At 46.0% G+C, this 22,048-nt stretch overlaps 1 protein-coding gene across 6 annotated transcripts in view; it reads left to right on the forward strand.

The window, feature by feature from the left end:
• Window positions 1-200: 200 nt before the first annotated feature.
• The window catches only part of ENTPD1 (ectonucleoside triphosphate diphosphohydrolase 1), a 34,993-nt gene continuing 13,145 nt past the window's right edge, over window positions 201-22,048 (forward strand). The window contains exons 1-2 of one of the 6 annotated variants that reach the window (XM_072870994.1): window positions 10,322-10,456; window positions 18,766-18,915. In XM_072870994.1, coding sequence (XP_072727095.1) covers window positions 18,879-18,915 — 37 coding nt within the window. In that variant the 5' untranslated portion in view covers window positions 10,322-10,456; window positions 18,766-18,878. Of the gene's footprint in view, window positions 296-10,313; window positions 10,457-10,604; window positions 10,653-18,765; window positions 18,916-22,048 lie in introns of those variants that run through there. The other 5 variants (XM_072870995.1, XM_072870999.1, XM_072870996.1 and 2 more) reach the window with 5 other exon arrangements.

A 22,048-nucleotide genomic window follows, 5' to 3' on the forward strand; every position in this document is an offset into this window, starting at 1 on the left:
GGGCGCACACCGCTCCCCGGCCGTGCCGGACCCCCCGCCCTGCCCGAGGCGCTGGTAACGCGGCGACTCTGAGGTAATTTGTGCTTTAAGGAAAGCAGGAGGTCAGCCTGCAAGTTAGATGGATTGAGTCACGTAGAGTTAAACTAACCCCTCCCACAGCTATGGACCACTCAAGCGCCCATTTTCGTGAGCACCTCTCACGAAGGCGGCTCAGAGCCGGCAGAGGCTGAGAGAGGAAGAGGGGGAGCGAGAGGGAGGAGGGAGCGAGCGCCGGCACTGATGGACGAGCCAAAGGGTAAGGACAGGAGCGAACGGCTGGTCTCCGAAAGCAGCCCCGACCCCCGGCGAGGGGGCGCGGGGGCAGGCAGGGCTCGGCGGGGCGCCCCCGGGGTGGCGGCATCCCGCGGCCGGCGCTCGGGGGAGGCCGTGCATACTCCTGAGGAGCTCCTTCAGATTTGCCAGTCAGGAGGGAGCTGCGGCTGCGGCATCCCCGGGCGGCGCGTCCCTCCCTCCGCGCCCGCGGAGCGCTGCCGGCGGTGGGCGAGGGCTCCGCGGCGGGGGCTCGCCTGGGTGGGTGCAGCCTTGCCGCAGTCCTCCCCCGGGTGACACCAGCTTCAAGCCTTTGGACTCCTGGCCGTGTCTGAAGGGACAATGTCAACTTGTGGCCGGGGTGCCCGGGAGGGGGGCCGCGGCCGCTCGGGGGAAGCCGGAGGTGGCCGCGGGCCGGCGGGTCCCCGGGCGCCGCGGCGGTGCAGCGGGAAGGGCGGGAGCGGAGGCTCCGCGCCGGCGTCTGGCAGAAGTTTGGCCGCGTCAGTGCGAGGGATTCCCTCCCTCGCCGCGCCGGGGAAGAGCCGGCGGTGACTCCCCGGCTGCAGCCCGCACTGCCCGCGGGGCCGGTGCCGAGCTCCCGCGGCGCTGAGAACCGCACTCAAAGGACGAAGGGGGAGGGGGAAAGAGCAAAAACTCGTTGGAAGTGTTGGCTATTAGGAAGCCGCGGTGGAAAGCCATAGCTCTGAGGCTGGAAGGATTGCTGTGCTGGGTACGAGGGGCTCTGGGTGCGTGGGCTCGGGGCCAGAAGCGGCTCGGGAGAGCGCAAGGCAGAGGGGGATTCCCCACTTGGCACCCAGTCAAGCCCTCTCGCCTTAACTGCGGTCCTACGGATCGGGGGAGGGACTCGGCGTTAGCTGGAGATGTTTATTGCACAGTAATTTTTCTACGAGATACGTGTCTTGTACCAGGGTTTGCCTTTTATAATCAGCTGGCATGGTGCACGTAGCAGCAGTAGTCACACTTCACGCTTGGCAGAAAGATTTCCTAGTTTAGTATCAGCTTTGGTCTATCTGGGTGTCTTGCCCTCTGTTTACAGCAACTTCTGCAATATGGTCCATCTCTATGCTGCTGGCGGTACTGGGCTCTGTGTGGGGTTTTTAAACACAGAGCAGGAACTCGGACAAATAGGCAAGAAGCCATAAACTGGAAAAGGACTTGGGCAGAAACTTAGCTTTTGAACTGAGTGAGAAGCTTAGGGATAATAGTTTCCACTATTTTGATAGTTTCTTGTTCAGTACCCGGTGGAAGTCTCTCATTTATCATTGTTCTGACAACAGAGAATCAAAATGTGATTTGTTTTTCGGTTTTTTGTTTGTTGTTTTCTTTTTTCTTGGAAAAAATAAAATGGTGAACTAGACCTCTCCAAGTTTTTAACTTCATAGAACGTAACGAATGGCATTTGAGTGGAAGAAGGATTTTCTCAGTCTGACGTATATCAAAATTTAAAGCAAAGACTGGCAGAAGGAGGAGGTTAGCTCATTAGTTTATGCAGTCATGTGTGAAGCTGGAAATTTAGAAATAATTTGCCTCTGCTGAGAAGGGAGATAAGAATAGCTTTGAAACCAGTCTTTAAAAAGTTTCATTCCAAAAATGAAATGTAATGCGTGAACGGAGATGCCTTTTCTAGTGAGGTGAGGAATCACAGGGAAGAAACTTAGATGATGAGGACCAAATGAGCCTTCTTTTAGAAAGTGGGATTTTTAGAGAGACAGAAGGAAACTGAAGAAAACTGACAGTTAGTGCTCGAGCTAATTGCAAAAGAGGTGGTGATGGTGTCTGAATGGGCTGGCCTGCAGAAAATGCAAGTCGTCTTGCAAGTGCCCAATGGGAATTGGTGCAATGAATAGCAAGAAACCACATTTTGTGTGTGTGGGAGAAGAAAACACGAGGCAGTGTTTTTGAAAATGCCTCTCGCAGTATCTCTTCCAGAGGCAGCAATCAATAGGTTCAACATGGGGGAGTCCAGGACAGGCAGTATCTATCAGCTAGTAGGAAAGTTTCCACCTTGAAATGAGCCACGAATGCACACAGAGGGCACATCCTTTCATCAGAAAATAATTTTTAGGGAGTGTTTCAGTGAGAGACCTGTTTCCTGGCAGTCTTGTCCACAGGGACCGTAGCAAACAGGTTTGAAATGCTACTCTTCAGTTTAGGAAGCCTGTATTTTAAATACTGATACTGTCAGCTCTGCCTTGAAATTTGGATGAATATGCTAACACAGCCAAGGAAGAAATTCTGCTTGGGATGCTACAGCACAACAGATTATATCAGTGATCAGTATGAATACCTTCTTGGGCAGAAAGTGTGACATTTTCCAGTAACATATGTTTTTCAGACTATATGTGGGGGGCTTCAGTCTGGGGAAAGCATGATACTGATCTCATGCAGACAGCAGTAAAAAGCAGCAAGCAGTCTAAAATATATAGATTTTAACATAAAAGGTACTGAACTGAAGAAGAGGTAGTAACTCTGGTTTGGAGCTCTATATACATGATGAATTAATCACCACTGTTGGATGACTGCTCTCTATGGAACAGTGATTGTTCCAGCATAGAATGGCAATAAAGCAAAATCTGATGGAAAAAAGTAAAGGAATATGAATGAAGACTGTGAATTTGAAGAATACATACTGACCAGCACTCCAAAAACAAGAATGAGGATGACTTTGGCTAGTTCATTCAGGCAGTGGGGGCAGCAAATAGAAGTTAACACAAGTTAATTGAAAGGAAGTGGAGAAAGAGGAAATGGAGAACATCTGATAGAAAATACAGGCTGTGAATTGTGGAAAATTATTTAGTGAAAGTAAAGATGTTGGGGAAAAATCTAAAGTTAGCAGGACCAAGCACAATTCAAAGGAGGCGTTCTGTGTGTCTTAGGAACGAAATAATGTCTATCTAGCAATTGCATAATCATTATGGAGGTGGAGAGGGTAAGATTTTAATGATGATGCAGAAAAAAACCCCACAGAAGTGTTGGTTAAATGCTTTTCCAAATTTGAGGGAAAAAATGAATTCTGATATGAAGGAATATTTCATGGAATTATTATAACTAAATAGCCTGTGTTGTAGATTAACATTTTGGGGGGCAATAAAGTTTTATTACAATTTGAAATTAAATGTGCCAAATACTTACTGAGAAGATCTATGCTCAATGATGTTAATTTTCAACAAACTAGAGTGGAACACTAGGGATATCCCAGGCAATGGGAAGGATGCTATTGTCAACCCAATATCCCAGCGGTATGATGGTGAGTAGCCTAGAGGACTATTGCCAATTTAGTTTGACATCAGTTTTATCTAAATTACTGGATAGATCTCCCCAGTAATCAAGTTTTAATAGCTGGTTTGATCATATTCTTTTGTTTTTGTAGAGGATAATAAGACTTATCAAAGTAGCTTTCAGAATAATGTTGTAGAAATGGATAGGACTGTCAAAATGGATAATGGGAATGAATGCATCGAAAAGGAAATTACTCATCCCAGATGGAAGCAATCCTGTGAGTTCATGTGGTCCCCTCATGCGAGCATATTAATCTGCATCCTAGAAGGGAGGTAGTCCCACCTACAGGAGTCTGCAGCAAGATCTTCAAGGAATACGCTCCTCTTGGTTTTGGAACTCGGCTAGAGAATGTATTTATAAGGGAGGTAGGGGGGAATTATTTCAAGTACTGATAGACCTTTTCATTTGTCCTTGCTTTCTTGAAGGCTTTTTTTGTTTACAAAGTAAGTCAGCTGACTTAACAAAATATGTGTCAAACCAACCTGATGTGATTCTCATTTGGAAAAAACAGGCTGCATTTTGTCTTATGCATGTTATCACTGTTAACATCCTCGTCTTGATTTATTTCTTCAAATGAGGCTAGAGGCTCATCAAAGTTCTAGGAAAAAAAATATTCTTAAAAACTGAGTGAATGTTGAATAAATCTGGGCTGTAAGTTAAGGGACTTCTAAACCCTGACTTCCCTGATGGTTAGGAACCACCTCACAAAAGGGGAACTGGAAGAACTAATCTCCATGATTGGTATTGGATAGCCACAGGGTGGATTATGAGTGTAGGACTGGGAAGGCAACTGATTCTTTATCTGATCTATTTTCCAACTAATTATTTATGCTTGTTTTCTTTTTCAGAGATAGCAAATGTGGTTGACAACAGTAAATAGGAATACCTCCCATGCTTAAACTTCTCCACAGCAATAGATGCATTTCTGATGTTGTTCTGATTACAAAAGTCTCCCTATGACTCTCCAGCAAAGAATGAACTAATGGCTTAAGACCTGGATACAGACCTCAAAAATAGTTATCAAAAGAAATCATCATAAAACAGCTGTGTTTTCAGAGGTGTTCTGCAAGAGGCCTGATGGCAGTAGACATTTTCAATAATGATCTAAAAAGTATAAATTCATAACTGATTTACAGATGGAGTTTGTCAGTGCTAGGAGGACCAGTACAAATACCAATTAAGTCAGAGGAAAAAGTCTAAAGAAGCCAAGAGTGGTTGGAAACATAAAGAGCAAATAACAGGCTTCAAGCCAAGCTTGTAAAAGCACAGCTAATGCAACTTTGGGAAGAAAATTGGACATTCAAATACTGAATAGACTAGAAAGATTTCCAGACAACGTTGTCCAGAAAAAATATGCAGAGGTGTGTCTAAGTATGCATATATATATATATATATATATATATATATATGTGACTGCCATAACCCACAGTTTACTTGCTTTCTTATATTGTATGCACAGCTGCCTTAGCATGGAGGGAGAAGGTTGTCCTCTAGTCAACCTTACTGTGACCACTGCATCCCGTGTTTGCCTCTTGATTTGTAATTACCAGAAATATGTAGAAAACCCTCAAGGAATTTCTAGAGGAGAAAGAATAAATTTAAGAGGCTGGACACCTGAAAAGGGAAGGGTTACAAAAGCTGTAATAATTGACAATCTTTTTGGCCTTTCCTAAGTTGCATAAGTGGCTTAGTATGGTGCAAAAGTACCAGGCTTGGTCACATTCCTTCTTTTCCTAAGACATCTTTGCACCTTTAGAACCTGTGGGGTTGGGAGCAACTAGCAAACCCGACTTCGGGGTTAATACCCCCTTGCTCAATGACAGTGTTCCACAGAGCTGGATCTGGTTCAAAATGGGTTGAGATAGGAGCCAGGTTCTCAGCTTGGAAATGATCTGTTCAAGGTGGTTAGGATGTGGTTAAGGACAGAAGTGTTTAGGCTGAACTTTGGGGTGAAGTGGATGATACTGAGATGACTTTGGGGAGCCAACACATAAGGGACTAGTATTGCTTGAGACCGATCAAACTTAAATTGTAAAATTCTGGATCATCTTCACAAGAGAAGCACCCCTGTTGGTTTTCTGAAAGATGAGTTAGATGGGACCATTTCTTAAATTGTATTTTCTTACGGTTTTGTCAGCTAGATGTGAGAACTGGTGTCATCTCTCAGCTCGGTGGAAGTTCCCCTTCCCTGAGCAGAGCTGAAGTTTTATAGCAGGCACTTCCATCAGCATTTCCTAGCCGCAGAGCTGTTGCCAGTATGCTTGCATGGAGAGCAGCAGAGGCTAAGGGTGCACTTCTACAGCTGGTGTAATTTGACATAAATCTGTGCTGCTGAAAGAGAAGACAAAAGGCGCCTGTCCTTGTCCCTAGCTTTGTTCTTTTTTTCTGTAGTAACTTTCAGCTTGTCTTGCTTGAAAGCCAACACCAGCCTTAGTGAGAGAACAGAAGGAGGCAAGGGTAAAAGTCACCCAGATTAAAGTTATTGGGGGGGGTTTCACTGTAATAAAAGGACACATAAAAACAGCCCTGTGCTCTGAAACAGTGCTGCATTAGCAGTACAGATTAAGAAATGAGTTAAGGGAAAAAGTGTGAGAGACCAGACGGAAGGCAACAGTGTCAGCTAAGTGCACACTGAACAAATTCATCTGCTCGTGTCTTCTCATGCATTCGCTCCCCCCAAATGTGGCTGGAAAGATCAGTTTCCCAGCCTGCTCTTTGGGCTCCTGGTCCCTCTGTCCCTTGTGCTGTGCTGGCTGTTCGTGTTCAAGGGCGATGCAGGCAGTGTAGTGGTCACTGCTGTCAGGGCTCTGTCAGTGCTCAGCCACGGCCAGCAATGCTACAACTCTGCCTGTTATAGTTCTTGTCTGAACCCTTTTGGGCTCGTAATGGTCCCAGCTTGGGAAGAGCTTTCCATGAGGATCTGCAGAGCCGCTTCACTGCCTTCAAACTGGCTTTCAAATTCCCCTTGTAATGTCAACATACTTTGTAGGCAGTGATTAAGCTTCTGGTATGAGGAGACACGTGCCTGTCAGTCTGACCTGCACTGTCCCATGCTCCCTTGTGACCTTCATCCAGCTGTACACTACATCTCTTCTGACCAAAAAGTAACCTTTACAGGGTGGCTGAATGGTTTACAGGCTGGGACTTGCATCTTTGCGTGAAGATTTTTATTTTGCATAAGTAGAAGTTAAAGGCTCTTAGTTCTGTTTGTATTCTCCCCCTTGTTTCTGATCCTCCTGAGAGTCTTTGCCCTGATCATATAGGGTGGTGAATGCCAGATCTGTCTTGGGGGACATGATGAAATGCTCTGTGTGCTGCGTGGAAATGCTCTTTGAGCTCTGTGTGCTGCCTGGAAAAGGTGAATCAGCAGCTCAGGACGTAGAAACCACTTCAACCCCTCAGTCGGTTTGCAGTGCTTTCGCACCCGGCTCAGCGGGCTCGCAAGACAGCGGAGCAGCACAAACTGCCGGTACAGCTGCTGTGGTTTTTACCGTTTGCTAATAGTGGCACCACAGCTGGGGGCAGGGGAGGGAGCAGCCTCTGCACCTTCCTCCCCTGGGCTGTAGCTAGAAGGGGGAGACTCCTCCAAAAGTGAGGGATGGAGGGAACTTGGAGCACAGCTGATGGGATGGGATGGAAAAATCCATGGTGCATGGCAAAGCCCAGGCAGCAGGCACATAGCAGGAGGGAAGATGGAGCTCCTCTATGGAGCATGGACTTGGTGGTGAGGACAGGTAACAGAGTGGGATTTCAGCTGAAAACTGTCTCTCCCTCCTGCCCACTCTTTGCCAGAATGGCAGCGGGCAACTCTTGCCAGGGAGAACATCTGCTCTTGGCCAAGATCAGCCCTTAGCTGCTGGCTCCAGCTGCTTTGTGGGAAACACGCTGGAAATCTGCAATTTTGCCTTGAATTGAATGTGCCCAATAGGTTGATCTGCAGCTTCTATATATTTAGTCTTGTTTTCCAGAAATAGTATAGGAAGCTTACTGTTTGTCAGCTTTGAGACTGCAGTAAACACAAAACCAGCTGAAGCCGAAAAGAACTTTATTCTGGTAAAAGTAGTGGTCAGGTTCTTGTTTACAAGACTTAGAAATAAGAAATACTGTTGTGACAAAAAAGCATGAAAGCCATAAAGAAAAGAAGAAAATAATGTTCCAGCAGTGTTGTTTTTTAGGGTTTATTCTGTCATTAACCAGAGAGAATTAAGACCTTATTTTGAAATTATCAGTTGCAAGTTTAAAGATAAGTTTAGCAAGTGGATTTAACACATGAAGTTGGGTTGAGCTATCTCTACCCTGCGTGACGAAAAGGACAGTCAGACTACTACTCCTTTCCCACACTGTGCTTGTGACTGTGTCAGCCTGACCAGAGAACTTAACCCATCTGACGAGTAGCCTGGTAAAAAAATATATAAATATTAGAAAAAGAATCTGCACTTGTCCAAGTGCAAGGTAGAACTATGGAAAAAGGCAGAGGTAAGATAGTCCCTTTTTGTGGCAGAGCAAACAGATGAGTTAAGCCAACTGGGAATCTAAGCCTTTGCACTTCACCTTAAAAATAGTGTTTTACAACAGAACCTGGCCCCATGCTATGAACTCCTTGTTAAAGATAGTAATTTTACAGTTGCTTTTTAGGTTACAAAGCATGTCTCAGCTCCAGAGCCTAGTAATTTCTCTACCAATTTAAGGACCTTTTAGTGTTGTGGCCACTTGGTGTCTGTGAGAATGCCAACTGGATCCCATAAACCTTGCTGGGAATAGATGCCCTTCTGTAAATAGGGATCATGGACAGCCTCTTCTGCCCATTTACTTCTCAGGAGACTGCAACTGTAAATTTACATTGTAATCTACTGCAAACCACATCTCTGGATTTTTTTTTGTTGTGGTGTAGCAGTTAGTCTTCAGGTTTACTAGCATTTCATAGATATTTTATATAATGCAGCAGGACTGCTGTTAGGTAGTTCCTAACTCCTTTATAAAAGTAGTAAACAACTCTTTGACTCTACTGGTTTCTCCTACCTCCGCCCCTGAAAGACTGCAGGAAGGAAACACAGGGAATGCCTTCTTCCTGCTATGGGGCTCTGCTGCCTGTGTTCCTCTTTTTCAGCATGTGTCTCTAAATGATTTTTTCCATTTTTTCCCACGTTTTTACAGTTGTAGCAGAACTACATAGATCTTGTAGTATGAGTCGTGTGTGTATTTTACTAGACCAATAATCTCCAAGTTGCTATTAATTTGGCAGAACACAAGAGAATATATTAAAATGACGGAAGATTAATTTAAGAGTAGGTGTAGCCAAAGCGTTCTGCTCCTTCCCTGGACCCTGGGAACTCTGCCTCTCTGCAGGAAGGAGCGTGCTGCAAGCCCTCGTTCGTGAGAGCTTCCCAGACAAGCAGTTGAGGTAGTCCAGGGGACAGAGCATCAGGCTGGCTATTTGCTGCTCTCTTGTGCTTTTTCATTGTCTGGGAAAATGGGGCTAATGGTGCTGACCTCTGTAAACTACTTGGTAGTACATGGATGGAAAGCACTGTGACAAATTTAAATGTTATGATTTGTTATTAGGGAAAGGCTGAGGTTCAACAGACATAGAAGCATGATGGTTGGCTCCGGCATTACCTGTTTGGTTTTAGCTCCCCATATGTTCTGGGTAGACAGCACTGCTGGAGCTGGCATCAGCTGTGAAAGCCACAGAGTTAAGGGGAGCCTGGGAATAGTGGGGAAGAAGTGAGACAGTCCTGGCCTTGCTCAGTGAGAGAAGGCTGGGCTCATAAAGCTGTGGTGTGAGCATGGGAATGTGCGTGCACGAAAGCCTCCTTGTGAGTATTGTGGTTCTGCTATGAGATAATTGCAGCTATCCTGTCTCACCAGGAGCTTTAAGGGGGAAGCTGAGGTTTATGCCAGCCTTGCCCAGCGAGCCTGGGTATAGGAAGGCCACCAGGTCTGCACTACACTAGTGACAATGGTCTCGCCCCATGCTGTCACAGGGAGCTGCTCAGCACGTGACAAGCTGAAAACAGCTCCAGCTCTAACACTGTCAGTGAGATCTTGGGTGTAAACTGTTTAAAATCCCTCATGGTGAGTCTGATAGTGACACGCAGGGACAGGCTGCGTTGTTCCTCTCTTGGATTTCAGCATCCTCTAATTTCCAACAGACCGCCCGCCCTTGGTGCTGCGCCTGTGCGTGCTGTGCTGTGAGCTCCAGGCAGGAGACCTGGCTGCATCCAAGCGGTGGAGCTGCATGCAGGAGCAGACCCCAGACCAGCCCTAAAATCTGCTTCCTTAGCTGCTGTTAGGGTCTCCCATAACCTAACCAAGCCAAGGAGACCTTTTCACAGCCATAGTGATGGCCTGTGAAGCGAAGGTCTCGGTACACAGTGCATAAGGCAGGCATGCAGCTGAAGAAGCAGACACTCTAAGACTGGCCTGAAGGAAACACGAATGGAAGTGTGTGTGTGTGAGAGAGGACTAAAAGAAGCAACAGAGCAAGGGTTAAAAGAATGGCCTGTATTGATAGCCAAGGATGTGACTGACTGCACTAAAACTGGGTAAAGGCTGACAAATACGTTGTTTGTGACAAGCCCAGCAGCCTGCACGCTGATAAGGCCTTGCATGGTCGACTCGTCAGCAGAAGGCATGGGTGCTGATAAAGGCCCTGTGCAGATGACTCCTTGGGAAAAAAAACTGTGCTCCACTAACAGAAGGATGACAGCAAGGTCACAGCACATCCTGTGTGAAAGTCCATCTCCTCTTCTCCCAGCAGGAAGGCAGACTGCGGGAGCTAAGGTACCCAAAATGAGGAAGAAAAGGCACTCAGCAGCCATCTGTCCTAGGGCTCTTGGGCAATGAGGTAAGCAAGATTTCAAGGCAAAGGGATCACACCGTAGGTGACCACTATCTCCTAAAGATGGCAAAAGACCGGCTCAAAAATTTGTAGCTTGCCACTGAAGAGGAACCCAAGAGATGAGGTGAGAACTTGGCATCTGGCACCCTTGGTCCCGTCTCATACAGGATCCTGCCAGAGCGCCTGGGTGAGCTCAGTGCCTGTGAGTACAGAGGGAGTGAGTGTGGGTGAGAAAATGAGTGCAACTGAAATGATTTTTTGAAACGCGCATCATCTTCCTCTTCCATAAGGTCTTGCACTGTTGCTACATGAATTTCATGTATCATAGCTACATTAAAAACTACTCCATTCTTAAATGAGAAAAAGATGTGAAACCTTTGTTTGTAACTGGTAAGCTCAGCAGAGCTTAAGAAGTTTTTGTTTTGGTGTGATCAGTGGTACAAAAAGGTAATCAGGTCCAAATTGAGCTGTGAGAGGCTCTGAGGGCTGAAAATTATTGGGCAAAAATATCGAACAAAACAGGAGGGCAAGAAAAGTTGTTGGATGCTTTCAGTGATGGCAAGTGCAAAGCTGAAACTACTCGCCAGCCTTTTGCCTTCACCGTGTGTAAGCTGACTTCCCGTGTGTTTGTGTAAAGGGTGAGCAGGTTGTGGCCCAGGAGAGACCCACTGCTGAGAGTCATCTGAACAAGAGCGGTGTGGGAGCCCAGCCACTTTATAAATGGATTTTAAAGCTAGGGCTCCCACATCTGCTCTGAGGACACAGCCCCACAGATTTCTCTTTGCAGAGTTACTGTACAGCTCCTATTTCTCCTTCAGCCTGCTAGCCCTCATTTCCATACTTCATGTCTTTTTTAAGTGAGCACCATCTCTTTGGGATCAAATCCTGCTTTCAGTTAGCGTTATTGTCCTTATGAGTATCTGAAGTTTGAGTTATTTTTCTCATGTTTGTCTTTTTCCAAGTTTTATTGTTTCCTGTGTAGGATGGTGGTTTCCATAGATACCTTGGACATTATTTATCTATCCTCCCTAGCTGTGCAGTTCCTCCCAATGAATTACAGTGCAATTTGCCACTTCTGCTTGAGGCCTTTGCTCCTTCATCCATATCAGTGCTATATTGAGCATTTTAATGCTGTTGTTCTAATGTGTCTTGTCATCTTGATGTGTTGCCTTGTGCATATGGCTTTCAATCCACATGATAGAACTCCTATCCCAGCCAGTTTTAAATTAAAAAATGGTACATTGCATGTCTATTTTAGGATTTTGTATTGATAATTGTTGGAAACTTTAGCTCAGCTTTTCTCTGCTATGGGTAACTGTTAAACAGAACAGTGCTTTGTTATTTTTGTTCTCCTTCCCCCCTTGAGAAATGTTATCAAAGGAAAAAGCCTGGCAAAATATTCGGGATTGGTATGGTCCTTTCTGAGAGCTCAGCCAGCACTGACTGGTATTGTTTGAGAGCTCTCGCATGAGTTTTCTCTCTTTATCCTGTTTCTACCTTGTCCCAGAGGAAAGCATATGTCCTGGATTGCAGAGGTGTAGATGCTAATGTGAGTCACTGCTTGGTATTTCGTGGTGAGAAAGTTGACCACTATCAGTCTTCCCAAATCCTAGCAGAAGCCAAGAAAAATCCGGACGCAGCATACTCCTTCAGGGCTATTCTGCCCTTATCGGGCTATTTACTGCACAAGTTGGGCTGTTCTGCTGATTCAGCATCACAAGAAGTGATGCCAGGGCAGCTCCAGGCCACACGTAAGGAATTACAAAGGAGACCATTAGAGTCACAAGTTTTCTCTTTAGCTGATTTATAAATGGATTTGTTTTCTTTCTTGCTCCTTTGTCCCAGAGCTGTTAATAAATAACCTCTTCAATGCCCCTGCTCCTGCAGGAGGCATGAGGAAAGAAGCCTGTGCTCATGTGAACTTGCTGCAAGCGCTGCGGCTGGAAGGTGGGCTCTGGCTTGAGCTTGGGATCTCCCGTAGCCAGAGGGAGAACAGCTCTCGGAGAGGTTGGGAAACGCAGCGGTGGCAGGGAAGCAGCAGACCTGTAGCTGTTTTTTGCATGGGCCCAGGTTTGCTGGCCATTCCTGCTGCTGAGGGGCTGTGCTCATCTTAACAAAGCCAGCCAGCGGCTCTTTTCCATGCTATAAATCTGCCTCCTTTGCTGGAGTGGCTGTGTCACAAGCTTGTTGCCTCTGCAGCTGAAGTAACCTCCATTTTGTTGGTTTTTGACAGTGAAGAGTCTTGCTTTCTCTGTCCCGGTAAGCATCTTTGGACACACAGCTAGAGCATGGAGCAGAAAGCTGGAGGCAAGTGCTATAGAAGAGCTTGGGACTTCCCTGCTTGTACCTCCTTGCTGGGAAGGGAGAGCCGCTCGTGCTCTTACTCCTCTGGGGGAGATGCAGTGAAAAGTCAGAGCTGTAATGTCCGCTTGCTGGGCCCAGTTCTGGGTGTAGTCTCTGCCGATGCCTGGGGGCTGCTCAGTCACCCAGAGGTGATGGTGGTTTGAAGCCTCCGCAGCAGCCCCTGGCATGTAACGCGTGCAGACAGGGCAGCTCGGGCACTTGTCAGAAGGATGGGTTTTTGTGACTGTCCCTTGTCCTCGTTACCACTCTGCCTATGCTGCCTTATCCAAAATATTTCATGTTTGTATTTTGAACTATTTGTGGCAAGGACTTTGGGGGGGGGGGGGGGGTAATGAAAACATACAAATTGAAGGCCAAATGACGGTATGATTATAAATGGGTTTCCTTTCCTGAGCCTAATTCTCCCTGGGATTTACTGCACGTCCCAGTAACAAGTAATCTGAACTTCAGAGATTAATAACATCCTGTGCCAGCCCATTCATCCTGCAAAACTCCTTCGCTGTTTTGTTCCATGTCTGCATGAGGCTCCAGCCCTTGCAAGGTGCTCTTCAGACCATGAAAATTAGATTCATATTTAACTTTTACTTTTCATTACCTTTGTAACCTCTGAGAAGTATTTCTTCTCTTACCCTCAGGAACTTTGTCGAGGCCTGTGCCCTGCAACAAGCTTTGGTCCCATGTTCCTTCCCATTGGTTGTCCCGAAAAATACCACAGGGTAATTTGTTTCCTGCTATTTGAAATGGAAATTGTAGCAGCATGAGGAACAGAGCGTGATATTCATGCCAAATATTATGAGTTGAATTCTCCTCATGGTTTGTGGGAATCCTAGTTATTAAAGCTGACCTCTGAGAAATCAGTATATTTTTCCGCAAAGCCTAGACAGTGAATGCACTTCCTCAGCAGGAGACAGAAACTATCCCAGCTGTTCCCTGTGCTCTGCAATGAGGAATGGAGATACCAGTGCTGACAGCTGGAGGTAAGAGGGCAAATCTGGAAGTGTTTAACTAGAGAGATATCTTTTTAATAAGTAAGTCAAGCAGGCTTAACCTTGGCTTACTGAAAGGAGGCAGCGGGGCTGCTGCCCTGCCTGGATAGCAAGGGGCCTTTCGCTTCATCTGCTAGAATTAGTTGCAAAGGGAAGATGCCTACAGTTCTCTCTGCTGCAAATGGGTACTATGCATGTTAAGGGAGGAAAAACACACTGCGTATCTTGCAGGCCTGAGATACGTTTCTCTAAAAGAGCAAACACCTGTGCTGGAAATCACACTTGCAAGGGGTGGCACAATCCAGGTGTTGGCAAAATCCCAGGCACAGATGAGCACGGCAGCAGTCCCCAGCGTATGCGCTCGCACGTGGGGCTGCCGGGGAATGGGCGTCATTGGTCCCTCTGCATACATGGTCTCATCGTCCAGGGGCTTTGCCAGTGGCTTTGCTGATGCTGCACCAGCCTGGAACAGTGTTTGTGCTTCTGCAGTCGGTCTCCAATGGTTTTTGGTCCTGAGTGGGAAGTGAAACTTCAGGAGAAAAGCTGGTTGCTTTGCTGTGCCAAAATACTCGGGAAGCTCGGGTTCCCGCCGGCTGCAGCAGTGCAGGCAGCTGCTCTGTTTGCTCACATGCAGCACTTTGGGCAGCTGCATTGTTTTTTGGAAGCTGGGGAAGTGAGCCCCTGAGAGCGGTAGTGTTGCTCAATGCACAAGGCGATCCCAGGAATCTATGATTCAGAGAAAAACGTCCTTGAGACACGGTGAGCGGCTTGGCGGCCTCAGCCCCTTCGAGGCAGGAGAGGTTGTCAGTGGAGAGGGCATACAGGGAAACTGGTGGCTACTGGGAGGGCGTATTTTGACACCGCTGTAAGCGCCTGGTGCAGAGCACGCTGTGGGTGGCAAGGGGTTTGGATGTGTTTTCTCTGCGGTCGTTCCCCCTGCCAGAACCTCCTGTTGGGGGTAGCAGTATTTACAGTGCTCAGGACTTTGTGTTTTCCAGGAAGTTTCTGAACTTGTTGATGCAACATGGGTATTGAAGGGGGGAACGGTTGTTCTGGAGGCTATTTCCTCTGTTTTGCCGTGACAAATTCTACATCCCCCTGGTGCAGGTGGCTGATGGGGCACAGGGAAGGGTGGGCTGTACTAGGTTGGTGAGGTGACTCACACATCACCAGTCTTCCTCTTGTTGTCTTTAACAGCAACAACAATAATAATTAAATAGTTGTACACAATAGCTGCCTGGGGCTGAACTGGGAACGAGCAACCAAAGCCGGTGAAGGTTAGTGCCCATTACCAGACAGGATGCCAGAGACAGAGAAGGGCATGACTGTCTATGTAGGGATGAGGAAAGCTGATATGATAGTGGATTTTAGTGAATGACAGGGTAATTTCTCAAAACCGAGGGTGACCATCTCATAATTTGCAATGCATTACTTCCAGCACAAGGGAAATGTATATTGGCTGCAATCTCGATAGAGAAAGAAATATTGCTATGAGAATTATGAATTATTATGCAAGTAATGCACACTTATTCTGTGTCAACAAATAATATCTAGTAGCTCATAAAGAAGTGATTTCCCAAATTTAAAAATACTTGAGCTGAAGCAGCAATTCAGCTGATAAAATAGCCAAGGCTATTCCAAATGCTAATCAGAAGCAGCCTATTCACTTCTTATTCTATTCCCCAAAAGCCTTAATCCAACAGTTGAAAGTTATGCTAATTTGAAAAATAATAACATCTCTAAAAGATGCATATTTAGGGGGGGAAAAAGGAAGCTGCAATTAATGCAAATTTAAAGCTGGAAAGTGTAGAATATGGTCAGGAAGAAGCATAAGGAAAAAATTATGGCCAGATACTTAAGAAGAGCAAAGAAGAATTAAGGATATTGAGCACAAAAGGAATTCTAGCAGTACCATTGGCCCATTGCAAGTCAGCATATTAGAACTATCAATAATAGCAAAACTGAAAAAGTGTCAGTGCTTGATGCTTCTCTTTTCCCCGAAAGAAAAACAAATGTCTTCACATCATGTGATAGCCAAGCACATTCAAGCAATAACTTAGGTGATAAGCTGGGAAGCGGGGGGGAAGCCGTCTTGAACTCACTGGGTATTTTTCTGATGAAACTTCAAAGTTTGTGGGTAATGTCAATAAATCTTCTCCGGTTAAAATATAGCTTTGATGGGCTGGTGGCAAATTAGTACCAGAATTTGCCTGGTAGTAGACTGATGTAACTGATAACAGTTGTTTCTTCTGATTTGAAAACCTCTTTGATGTGTGAATCCTAAAGAAATTAGTACAAATAGGGTACAGGCTTAGAAGCCCAGTAAACATCATTTAAATGTGAAAATTAACTGTCTGAAGGTCATTGTGTCAGCGGTATCCTGCCACTTGTTGGTTGTATTTGAGAATACTGAGTATCTTGGTCTGACTGCTGGGATGTAAGCCGGAAGAATATCTTCCTGTAGAGAGACTATTTAATGAACAGCCATCCGGAAAGCTTTGGTGGGGACGGTGTATAATAACAAGGAGAGAGGCTATGATGCAGGGACGAGAGGCAGTGCGAGTGCCTTGCAGAGCAGCCGGAGAGGCTGAGCAGCACATCCAGCACTGCTGGGCACCGTGGGAAGGTCTCTGACAGGGGAATCCCCTTTGTGCACAGGGTGAATGGGGGATTTGTTGGTGGAGCAGCCCAGGTCACAGGGGCTCCTGCCCGAAACCCCCCGGACATCACCCCTCCAGCAGTAAACCCGTGCCACAGGGCCAATGTAAGCAGGGCCATGGGACTGCCCCAAACACAAAGCCCCTCTGTGCCGCTGCCGGCTGCGCGGGCGGCTGCGGAAGGGAGAGAAGGGGCCTGTGTGCTACCCACTCCTTTGTGTCCGTCTCTTGCTGCTGCAGCTCGGCTTTTGCAGCCTCTAGCACCTGCCAGCTCTCCAGGATTGACATGTGCTTTTCTTTTTCCAGGAAAACAGGGCTCCTCCAATGTGTCTTGTGCAATTTCCCAGGGTTGTATACCAGTCACAACTCTAAAAGCAGCAAAAGGATGAGGTGCTCCCACCCCAAGCAATGTTGTACATATGGATAGCATATAGGAGGGTGGTTGTCATGGATGAATTATGTCTGAATGCAACCTGGAGCTTTGCTGGGGGAAGGAGGGAACAGATTTATTAAAATGCATCTGTATCCCATGAGGAGCACATACACATTGCATTGGTATTTGCTAACAGCATGGCTTGAGTGCATCACCCTCTTTTTGCTAACTCCCTGCGTTCTGAAACAAGGAAGCAGAGCTAGGAGAAAGTCCAGGAGCCACCCCTGCCCTGAGGCAGGATCAGCTACAACCACACTGGCAGATAGAGACTTCAGTTGTCTGAAGACAGCTAACGTGTCTCCCTTGATCTTCTCTCTCTAAACAAAACCACCCAATTCCTTCAGTCTTTCCTCATAGGTCAAGTTTTTAGACTTCTGATCTTTCTTCTTGTTCTCTTCTGGAGTTTCTCCAAGTGGTTGACATCTGTCCTGAAAGGCGGTGTCCAAAATTTGGCATAGAACTTCACAGGAAGCTTTACCAGTGTTAGATGGAGGGAAGGATTACTGCAAACTGCTATAGCTGCAAGAATGTTTTCTCTGGAAGTGCTACTTCACCGATTGCTCACCACACTGTCTTTGGGCCATAGCTATTTTCTAAATGTCGTATTTGCTTTTGTCCTCACTCAAGTGAATTGGATGTTTTCCCCAGGCTCTCCCTTATTTATCAAATTTACTTTAAATTCCAGTCCTATGTGTCAGTGTGCTTTTGCTCCCAACTTGGTATTATCACAGATATAGGTGCATCTTTACTCCATCTTCCAGCTCACTAACACACACGTGTGTGTACATATGGCACAGACTAGTTCAAGCACTCTGCCCGGCTGTGTAGCCTCGATCCATAGGAGTCTGCTGGGGTTTGAGACATGTAGGGCTGTATGATTTCAAAGTATCAAATGTCTCTGAAAGACAGGATCCAAAAAAACCATATTACATTGTTTGGATTATCAGTTTCATTGACATTTTAGTGTTTATACTTCAGCACTTATAAGTATTTAATCTGGAAAAACATAATCCAGTAAATGTGTATTTATAATTGTATATAGCACTACAAGGAGGGCCGGAGATCACACCAGTATTTAGGCCATGATCTTTGCCATATGAATGATTAAAACTTGGAGCAGAGCCTCCCACACTGTTCCACGTAACAGCTGTGAAAAGTGATGTAAAATCCTGATCTGGAGCTTGAATTCTACTTTCAACATGTTCAGTGTCTGCCCTGATATTTTGAAATAAAACCTCTTAAACCAAAGCAATTCACTTACTGTATATGCACTTGTATGTATATTCTAAGACAAACCTGAGCCTCTCACCAGCCTAAGAAAAGACTTTTCCAATATGTTGGCCTGAAACAGGTGATTTACTTTACTTTGCAGCAAAATCTTCCTAGGTGACTTGGACAAGAGCATGTTTGAATGAAAAAGGCAGATGAAGAATGAGTAAGAACTCAGGTGGGGACAGAGAAAATTTCAGAAAAGGGTTGATAAATGAAGCAGTGTGGCTATTCTGAGTGTTTATGGACTCAGATGTTTCGTTGCGGTGAGTCTGAAGACAGGAGTGCCTTCTAGGTAGTGTGCCTCAAAACCTGATGCAAGTTCAGCAGCCTCACCGAGTGTGCAATTCAGCCTGATAAACTTCATGACTACCAAAATCTCATTTTCCCTCAGCAGGAGGATAATGTGCATCCCCCCCTATCCACCCTGAAGAACAGCAGCACTGACTGCTCCCATCCCCTTTCCCTGCCATCACTGCTGGCAGAACTTTATAGACATGAATTCCTGCAGTTAGTAAATGTGCACAGACTGCATTGCCAGAGCCTCTGTCTACTGGGCCCTCTGCTGACCTGCTCATCGTCTCTGCTGATGATGTTTGTCTACAGGCACCTGCCCTGATGGATGCTCCTTCTGCCCAAGCTGCCCACCCTGTGCCACAGAGCTGGTCAGAGGTGCTGGATGCATTCAGACTACTGAGGGATTCAGGCACCCTTCAGCTATGGGCTCCTGTGCTCTTCCAGCTGGCAGTCAGGCAGGCAAGTTGTTGCTCCTTGCTTTAAAAATACGGTGGCATCTGACTCATTTCAAGCCGTACTGTTCCCAGTTTCTCAGTCTTCAAGTATGCTTGTGTCCCTTTGTGATGGGTCATAATTCAGCGGCTTCTCAGCACTGCGTTGTGTCTCTCTGATATGTTTAAGTTCAGGAGCTCTGCAGACTATATTCCCATTTGCTGGGCTACGTGATTGCATGAGCATCCAGTAGCTCTCCCCCAAAGACTGGACGTGTGCTCGGGAAACCAGTTATTGGAGAGACTCCCAACAGACTGCAGCAGCAATGTGGGTGATCAGCAGCAGAGGTAGCTGCCAGCTGATGGGCAGGATTCGTTAGATGCTGTCTTATTCTCTGTCGTCACTCCAAGCCTTGTGGGCAGCAGGCAACGTGTCTTGGAACTCCCTTTGCTTACAGCATGTAGCAGGGCTAATTTAATTAGATGTGATCAAATGTGGGTTTGCTGGGATTGCATAGGAGAGGTGCTGGGTTGACTTAGCACTGGCCGTGATGGTAGATGATCATGTGTCTGAAGTAGTACAGGTCCCTACCTCACTTCGTTTAGGCTAGGACTGTATCGTCATCTGGTTTAACGGGTACATTACTGTGCAAGGCTAGTCTCATTGCAGCTCTGGTCAGAATGCTTAAGAAAAATAAAAGCAAATTATTCTCTATGCAGAGAAGGACCACTGGACTGTTCAGGTGGATGGAGAAGGCTGGAAAGACAAAAATCTGGAAAGGTTCATTGCTTATAAGTTGGTTAAGAGAATAAATTCCAAGAGGATTGATAGCTGCAGAAGTTTTGAGACAGAGGTGGAACAAAGACAGAGGGGAATAGGCTGGCAATAAATAAATTAAGGCTGAATATGAGAATATTTCTGACCATACAGAGGTGTGCTGAGAGCATAAAGGTGATGGTGGGAACTGTCTCTGTCAGTGTGGCACTTGTGCAGAGGAAGAGTGATGGCCTTGCAGTACCGCCTCTTGTCATCCCTTCTGTAACAGGCTGAGCATGAGCATCCAAAGGAAAGAGCAAATGTCGACTTTAGCTGTTGTGCTAAGCCAGAGCTTGCAACAGTATTTGTATTTATTAGAGATGATGGGTCACAGTGAGGTTATCTGAACTGAGCATGGCTTTGGACTATGCACTGCGTCTCTCCTTTTCTGCTTGACAATCTTAATTTCAGTCCTTAAGCCAGCCTTAGCCTCTCCTTATTGCATCTCTAAAAGCAGCTGGTTGCCTGATTCCTTTTAACATTTGTTGCTAAGTCTTGTTTGGTGAGAAGGGAGTTGGGAGGTGGGCAGCCTTGGCTGTGAGTGACATCTCCTGGCGTGCAGAGCTGCCAGTGACTTAGAGTGATGTCGCCTGGAGGAGCAGTTTCCTATTTGTCTTGAGGCTCTGGAAGACACTGGGGAGGATCCTGCTTCCTTGCCTTCACACAGAGCTGCCTGCCAGGCTGGTGTGGTCCTTCCTGGGTTATTCACCGAGAGCAACAAGTTTTCTGCAGCAAAACTGCTGTTAGCTGGAGTGGCTGCCAACGTCATTCTCGGTTGATAGCTAACTTAGAGACAGAAAGGATACTAGATCTGTTTATGTTCTGGGACCTGCACCAATCACTGGATGGAACCAGTGGTAGCCCTTACAAAAAACCAAAGGGACCAAAATTAGAAACAGATAGAGATGCCTGAGCAGCTGGGCTGCGCTCCAACATCTGGAGGGTGCTTAATGCCTGCGCAGCTGGGCAGGGCTCCAGCACCAGGCAGCTCTGAGCTTTGGGGTGGGGAAGAAAAGCAGCATCATTTTTATGCTTACTTATGGCCTTACATGATGTTTTTATCACCACTTACAGTGGGCACTATGGGAAAAAGAGCAAAGATCTGTCTCTATTTGAGTTCTGGCTGGGCACAGAGACAGAAGATCATGCCTGCTTAATGTTTAGCTGAGGAAAACTGCTAGTGGAAGAAGAGTTCCGGGGCCTGGCAATCAGGTGCTAGAGGGTCGGGCACTGCCCGACTTGGTGGAGACTGAGTGTTTGCATGGCATTCGGTGACATGAACATGGGGTGCAAAGGAGCTGGAGGAGTCTAGGGAATAAGTTGACTCTTTAGCCACTGCAGAACCTGCAATTATGCCTACAGCTGATGGAGATAACCAAGTGTGCAGAAAAGGGAACTTGTTCAAATACCTCACCTTTCTAAGCAAATGGCAGGTGAGTTTTATTTTAATTACATCAAATTCTTTATCTGGATTTGCAATGTTGTGGTTTGGTTTTGTGGTTTGGTTTTGGTTTTGTTTTTTAAATAATCAAGCACTCAAGTCTGTACACTTTGAGTGCTATTTGGAAGGTTATTGCTTTGCTAGGCTACCTTCTGGATTATGCTTATCATTTTGTATGAAACATTTCAACAAAATGCTGCTTGGTAGCATTAGAGTTCACACAGATGGATGCTCTGGTATGGGATACAGCAATGAAATTGCATATCTACAATCCCCAGAGTCCTGAAAAGTGCTCATGATACTCAGCAAAAATTCAGGCAAAAGTCATGTTCAGAGTCGAGGAACTAACGTGCCTTGGAAAAAAATTACTAATCTCAGGTTGCAAGTGGGATGCAGACAATTATCATTATGCCTCTGCCTACAGATAAGGGATTTCTACAGCTGTTTATTGGGATGGTCCATTACAGTGAGAAAATTGTTCTGCTTTGCTGCTAATGCTGCTACTTTCAGAGTGTGGCTGCTGAAAAGATACAGCAGACAGACAATACCCATCACAACAGGAAGTCTGAAAATCTTAGAAATGATGCAAAGTCACCCATCCTTTGTTTCTATGACAGTACGCACCCAACAAAGCTGTTAGTGGCTGCCTGTAGGCAAGATCTCAGAGTGAGGGTGGCAATAATTACGTGGATGTGCTGTGCAACTGTCAGCAGCAGTTTCAGTTTTCAAGCATGCTAGCTTCATATCTATACTGTGCAGCTAATTTTACATTATAGCATCTGGTTTCATTCATTTTTCTAGTGTTAAAATAATTTTTGTTCAACAGGCATGCTCAGTGCTATCATAACCTGAGCCAACTACTCTCTCCAATAAGAAGAAAAGTCTCCCAGCTGTCATGATCTG

Source organism: Ciconia boyciana, chromosome 8, assembly GCF_034638445.1.
Source record: "Ciconia boyciana chromosome 8, ASM3463844v1, whole genome shotgun sequence".
In the NCBI taxonomy this organism is placed as follows: Eukaryota; Metazoa; Chordata; class Aves; order Ciconiiformes; family Ciconiidae; genus Ciconia; species Ciconia boyciana.